The sequence below is a fragment of the Anarrhichthys ocellatus genome, unplaced genomic scaffold (genome assembly GCF_004355925.1).
Source record: "Anarrhichthys ocellatus isolate YVR2014 unplaced genomic scaffold, GSC_Weel_1.0 scaffold81, whole genome shotgun sequence".
NCBI classification, from domain to species: domain Eukaryota; kingdom Metazoa; phylum Chordata; class Actinopteri; order Perciformes; family Anarhichadidae; genus Anarrhichthys; species Anarrhichthys ocellatus.
In genome coordinates, this window is record NW_022280111.1 from 634,025 (window position 1) to 641,050 (window position 7,026).

At 44.5% G+C, this 7,026-nt stretch overlaps 2 protein-coding genes across 16 annotated transcripts in view; both read left to right on the plus strand.

Moving 5' to 3' along the window:
• Positions 1-600, plus strand: part of dop1a (DOP1 leucine zipper like protein A) — a 25,905-nt gene extending 25,305 nt beyond the window's left edge. For all 4 annotated transcript variants that reach the window (XM_031874503.1, XM_031874505.1, XM_031874504.1 and 1 more), the window contains one exon: positions 8-600. In XM_031874503.1, the coding sequence (XP_031730363.1) occupies positions 8-316 (309 nt within the window). In that variant the 3' untranslated portion in view covers positions 317-600. The remainder of the gene's footprint in view (positions 1-7) is intronic.
• A 1,141-nt stretch (positions 601-1,741) lies between these two features.
• snap91a (synaptosome associated protein 91a) overlaps positions 1,742-7,026 on the plus strand; it is a 45,763-nt gene continuing 40,478 nt past the window's right edge. For 7 of the 12 annotated variants that reach the window (XM_031874507.1, XM_031874515.1, XM_031874516.1 and 4 more), the window contains exon 1: positions 1,743-2,602. In XM_031874507.1, the coding sequence (XP_031730367.1) occupies positions 2,473-2,602 (130 nt within the window). In that variant the 5' untranslated portion in view covers positions 1,743-2,472. Of the gene's footprint in view, positions 2,603-7,026 lie in introns of all 12 variants that reach the window. The other 5 variants (XM_031874513.1, XM_031874510.1, XM_031874518.1 and 2 more) reach the window with 3 other exon arrangements.

Below are 7,026 nucleotides of genomic sequence, written 5' to 3' on the forward strand. Positions count from 1 at the left end.
CCCATAGAAAAACCCAGAGGAGGACTGCTCCACCCGCACCCTGTCCTGGGAGCCAGGCCACCTGATGCTGACCCTCTACGTGATCCGCAGCATGGAGCAGCTGCTGCCTTTCTTCAACCTGCTCAGCCAGGTGTTCAACAGCAAGGCCAGCTGCCGCACAGGTCCCGCCTACACCCGCAACCCCGCAGACGGCTCCTTCCCCGGCCACAAGGAGGGCCACAAACTGGAGAGCCAGAAAGTCTTCTGGAGTCGAGCTCGACAGAACATCGAGGAAATGGTGGAAAAGGACTTTCTAGAAGGCCTCATCAAGACGTGAGAACATGGAGGGGAGGGAGGGGGACTAACACTAGTGAAAAACCTTGTACATTAAAGAACAAGGGAAATACAAATGATGGAAAAATAGTTTGTACATTTTTTTTGTATTTATAATGATTATTTTACTTTTCAAAGGCTATTGTATTTGATTTTAATTATTTGTATATATGGAGCAGCTTTGATGACTGACTTTTAACATTTTATGTGAGTCCTTTTGGATGAAGTGAAGATGCTGTGCCATTCCATATCGATGTGACTTATTAAAGATTTCTAATGGGAGAGTAACACTCTGTCACTGTCGTCATGACGTTTAAAATGTATTTACAATATGCACCTGATGTACTAGATCCTCTGATTGTGTGTGTGCGTGCGTGCGTGCGTGCTGGTGCTGGTGCTGGTAAAAAGATATATCGACATGTCAAATAAGCCTTTTTCACTGCAGACATTTTGATTTGTTGTAGTAGGAAAAGCTCAGGTGTTACCAATAACATTAACGACGGCTCCGTCATCTTCAGACGTCCCAGTGAGCTCTGATGAACCCGCTTTTAAAAACACCAGGAGCCTGAAACCCAAACAGCTAAATGGAATTCATCCGTTATTAATTACACCTGTGCTTTTCCTGCTGTGACACGTTGTGTCTGCTGCGATAAAGACCTATTGAGCCACAGGTTTTGTTGCTGTCCATGGCACTGATCTGTCTTCAGTCAGATTTTCTGCACAAGGTGTGGCCGTGCTGGAAGGAACATTAGCTGATGCACTTATGTGGGAAATCTACATTTGACTCTATCTTCACAGCTTACAGTTAATAGCTACAGTATTTTTTCAGATAAATAAAATATGATGAGCTTATAAAATACAATGATTGTTAAAAATGAAACCAGTGGTTCCCAACCTTTTCGCAGAACTACTTCTTGATCCCTGGGTGGAGAACCACTGGACTAAACTAGCAGACTGTATATAAGGTTGATAAACTAGTTCTACTGACCAGCTACAACAGTAAAATCCTTCTTTGGCTACACATTGTTGAATCAGTATTTACTTTCTAACAAGATAAGAGGCTCATTTATTGTCGTTGTACAAATGTAATTCAATTGATCTGAGTACTTCCACTACCTGAAAACCAGTGATTAACAGACAAATGTCCCACCATTAAGGAGACCACATCAGCACCACGGACAGCGACAAAGGCTGACTGGCTGCAATTCTACGTGATTTGATTTGTTTTGTGCACACATGTTCACTGAGGCAGCCCGCTTCATATGACCTTCATAGTGTGGAAGCATGACGTGAATCAAGCTTGTCTGTAGAGGAGCTGTATTAACCCCTCGCGTCCTCACCCATCCACAACCTCCATCCAGCTCTCGCGATGAAAGAGGCAGCGGCGGGGGTTGGTAATACTGCGTCACCTGACTCAGAGAAGGAGGCGGGTCGAGAAAAATCGAAATAAATTAATAATGAAATAAACAAGAGAATGTAAATCCACCAGAGGCACCGCCATCCAACGACCCGGGCTGAAGCGCGCATCGCCGGGGCTTGCAGGCTGACGGTGGGGCTGCAGCAGAAGAGGAACCGCTGCACTGGATGGTGGGAGATGATGGTAATGATGATGCCATCCTGGACCTGATACACGAGGACCGTAGGACTGGTGGTGGTGAGGATTATCCGGGAGGCTGGAGACAGGGAGGGGGGGAGGCAGCGACACGCATCATCCGGAGAGGACCGTTTTTATCAGGGAGGCTGGCCGACAAATAACACGGAACTGTAAGAAAACTCATCGACAATAAAAGGAACAGTTTAAGATTTTCCAGTTGGATATTTTCTTTACATATTTAGCCAATTGCCTGTATATATTTTCTGAAAGGATACTGGTCTTCAGGGAAGAAAGTCAGTTCACGATTGTTCCAGAAACGCGAGCAGATCCAACGCAACTGACCGGGAATCAGCCAAATCCAGTATTGTTATGCAACTCTAATCATTTGCAGTTCTGTAGGAAGTGTCCTGCTGTTTCTTTCCGAGTAGCTGGGCTTCTGTGGTGCTTTCGAGGGCAGCTGGGATTACTGAGGTCAGTCGTTCATTTCGGTGTGTGTGAGGGGGGTCGGGGGGTAGGACCATAAGTGGACGCTCGGTAGTCGAGGCTCGACTCCACGGAGGGAAAAGATGTCGGGTCAGACGCTGACGGACCGCATCGCCGCGGCGCAGTACAGCCTGACGGGATCCGAGGTCGCCCGAGCTGTGTGTAAAGCCACCACACATGAACAGACACCTCCAAAGAAAAAGCACCTGGAATGTGAGTTTTCTATTACAGATATCTATAGATCTATATATATAAATCTATAGATCTATCTCTCTCTATAGCTCTATCTTATTATGTGTCCTTTCAACCCGCCCATCATCCATCCTCCTCGTGTGCAACTAGGCCACGCTCCAGAGCCATGATGGTTGCCTCCCTCCATCCATTCCTCCAGTGTGTGTTAATGTGCTTCGGGGGGGGGGGGGGGCATCAGCCACAGTGTGTGCTCACATTTACATGTATATACAATCACCCACACACACATTATGCTTGAGGCATACTTTAATTCAGACTTTAATTGAACTACTAACCAAACCTATTACCTAATCACAGCAGGGGTTCTTCCCCCGTTGTTCCGGCAGGTGAGCGCCAGTGTGGAACCAGAAAGGAAGCCACAAAGCCTTAAAACCAGGCACTTAAGCCACACTGACTGGAGCCTGTCTCCGTTGCCCCACTGATAAATACATAATTGAAAGTGGTTTTTGTTACTACATTCAGGCCTTTTCCCTCGGCTCGTGTCCCCCGTGATAGCACAAAGAGGTGTGGGGCACTGCAGCATATATCACTGACTTCTTTTTTTTGTCTTGGTGCAATTTCTTGCTTTGTCGTCTTATCGCTTAGTACAGAACAAGGGAGGGAGATGATGGAGGGTTAGGGCGCCAATTAAATTTCAAACACTGGGAAGGAATGTGGAGAAGGCCTATAAAGCATTTGGAAAAGGGCTTAGTGCGAACACAAATCATAGATATGAACACTTATCTACTGATCGATGCAATGTCATGTTACAGTCAATATCCCCAGTGAGCATCCTGACATAAAGTTGATTCAAAATGTCAAAGAATGATGCGCTAACACACAAATGATAGCCTGTGTCAGTGAGTGGACGTAAGGAAAGATGTTTAGGAAGGTGAACAGTGTTCGGGTGCTGGAAGGGTTTGCTCTGGATGCACTTGAACGCAGCATCTCACCAAATGGAAGCCTACTACTGGATCCGGGGTTTAGCTTTTCTAATAGCTCATTTTGTGTTCGCTTACATGTCACTGAACATTTTAGTTATGTCCAAGGCTTCACATTAGCCCAATACACTGAGTAAGACCCCACCACCCTTATCATTCTATTTGACATTGATTTATATCATGTATCATATCATACGTCTGTTTAAGGAACTTTGGCAGTCAATTAGTGAAAAGCAGGCTAAAGGAGGCTAATGAGTAGCCCTGAAAAGGGTGTTAGCTCAGTGTACCGTAACTTCTAACGACGTTAACTTTAAAGTCTTGACGCACGGAAATATCTGTATTCTCAAATGTAAAGACAAACATTATGCTATTCTGAAAACATACTAACGTTTGAGAAACAGTTGGATGGACTTGAATGATAACACAGAGGAGACTAGTTCAAAAGGGTAGCGGTGAAGGAAGCAAAAGGAATTGACGGTGGAGACCATAGAAGAAGATACTTTGAACTTGAACCTCGTGCGATTATATTAACAACAGGTGACTGTACAGACGACCTAGTTACGGCAGACATGCACTGTGGCATCACATGATGAGAGCCATCCTAGCGTCACACCGTCATCATCTCCTCAGTATGACATCCGAAAAGACGGCAGCAAGTTCAACTTGGCAATCTCCAACCCAGCGGGAGAAATCGATCCGCTCGTCTGCTCGTGTCCAGACTGAAAAACTAAAAGTGAATGATGAACCGTGTTAAATCATAGCACGGCAAAGTGGAAAGCTCGCCCACTTGCCAAAGTTTGTGTCAGCACTTTGTTGTGGTGAGTTTTAGAGGAAGCACTGCCCACCACCTATCACCGCTCTCTCAGTCTCCAACAAAGAGATTTTTTAGTCTTTCACACATTGTGTTGCAGTTCGCCTGTACTTAAAGTGAGAATATGTATCTGTCAAAAGAAGATACAACTCCAACCTCCTCTTACTTAGTGAAATGTTGATTAGAAAGAAGACACTCTCTTGCATATTTCCTTACACACAGAGGTTTAGCTTCTACAGCTTTACTTGGTCTGGTATGAACATTAGCTTGTAGTGGTTAGCACACTTTAGAATAGACAGCTATGTCATTGACATAAGTAAGTCACTTTGTTAACTTTTTTTCTTTACTTACCGTTTGATTTGATACAAATAAACATGACTTTGTATTTAAAGCAGCTGCTTTAAGATAATCTTGGGAAATGAAGGCAAATTCAGTGTCTTGTTACCCTTCAATTGCCACTTGGGGCCACGGGGCCACTGCTCAGCAAAAGTTAGCTTTGCTTAAAAGCTAAATATGAAGAGGAAAACTCCAAAGTAAAACTAATAATTTGACCTGATTACCATCTTTTAATCCAAACTCGGGCTCCCGGTATTGCTGTTAGCAGTGTCGTCAGGGGGGCGTGGCCATTCGGAATGCTTGATTATTCTGAGATTGCTTGGCACCCCAAAGTGCCGCTCACAGCCTTCTCGAGAACCGCTCATCACGCAGTGATTCCAGGAAAGTGAAGAAGAGTGTTTATGACGTCAGTGTTTGCAACCAGCAGTGAAAGGGAACTGCAGTCAGTGAGCTGCTGGCTTCATTCCGCAGAGCCCCGAAGCTCCGCCCCTACTGCTGCATGGCCACTATCACTTGTTTATTCAATGGAAATAAGTCAAGGTGACTGAATTGCAATATCCTGATGCATTTTAGTACCGCGTGCACATTTGTGTATTCTATTTGTAATATATCAAGTAACACAAATGCAGAGATTCCTTGCTTTATAGTCAGATGCCGAAACAGCTCAGTTTAGTTAAGCTAAAAAGGCATCTTGTGTTTATTTAAATGGGAAGTCCTTCAGTTTAAGCAGAGGAGAGGTTTGCTTGATCACTTCAGTGAGCCGCTTCATAAGTAAAGGATTTGCCGAAATATGTGAAAAGGTGTATTAATGTCGCATTTGAGGAAGGGCCTCTGGGATATTGTCTGACAGTATATCTAATTTCATCCATGGCTGACATTTACCCGATGTGCTGCTTGGGGCGACCAGAGTCCAGCTCTTTTCTTGTGTGACCACCAGCAGAAATATTCCTGTTGCGGTTGGAAAGATGGTATCGATTGCTCTCTTACTTATTAAATCCTTGATTTATTCCATATTCTTGGGCTTCTGGTTGTAATCTGAAGAGAGCTGCTACTTACATTCAGGCTGATATGTGACGGTAGCAGATAAATTAAGAAGACTAAAGGTCAATCTGACCGGCGTTATCATAACAATATCGTGCATTTAACCTAACTACGACATTTCCAAACAACTTTTAGAGAAATAATGTGTTCCGTTATCTTAGTCCTAAACCCAGGCAGGTCTCGACAGATCCGTGTCCATGATCTAAAATAATCTCTTATAGATTGTTCCACTGCTGGCCACATGTGTATTGGTCTGTTGCTCAGCTGATCTAGTTCATGTGACATCCAGAGAGCAGCAGGCCAGTAAGCTCCTCATGCTGTGACCCCAAAAGCCCCAAACAGAGACAGAGAAATCAGAAATCAGGGAGCTTTTCGACGGATTCAGGTCTTTCAGCATCTATATGCACCATAAATAGAAAACGTCTGTGATGCAGGTATGAACAGACAGATATTTAGTCTAAAACAAACCTTTAGAGACGGGTTCGTTAAAGGGAAAGATTAACCACCTTTGTATCTAGATATCCATTTCGTGATGATGTCCATTGAAGCAATACATTCCTCAGTGCGAGCCATAAGGGCTGAGAGAGCTGAGTTCTTCTGCTTGCGGAGCCTTGCCGACAGAGCCTACATGTACCAGGATGCATTGCACGCAAGCTACCAACACCCACCCAAAACAGTGTAGCCGAGTTGCACCTAAACTTATGCTGATAATAAAATACAAACAAGGAGGCTTTGTGTCCGAACCAGCATGAATCAGGAAGGAAACATTTCTTTATTATTCCACATTGTCAACAGCAGCTCATTACAGCTTAGTTTCTCCCGTTTTTGCCTTTCACAATAAAAGCCCATCTTCAGTTCACTCAGCATCGCTCAATGGTCACCTGACAACGGTCTCATCCACATAAAAGGTGGCGATTTATCCCTTTCAGGTTCAGGATAGCGGACTGTAACCAAATGGTTTTGTGTCTACTGGCGATAAACCGCCGACAAGTAAAGGCTAGAAGAAAGAAGCAATCCCAGTAGTAGCACAATAGTACTTATGTGTCTCTACAACACACATTCGCCATTTATTTTAGGAGCCTGACAGATGATTGCGATACAGATCAGAAGTCCTCTAAACTCTTAAAAGATTAGAGATCAGGCAGCAGCACAGATTGCCTGACGCCACACCCGGCCTGAGTGTGTCTTACAGAAGGCTCTTGATAGCTTACTGGCTCCACGTGTGAGTGCGTGCGCGGCTTCACATGCACAACGTTGCAAGTGTTTGCCACATGCCA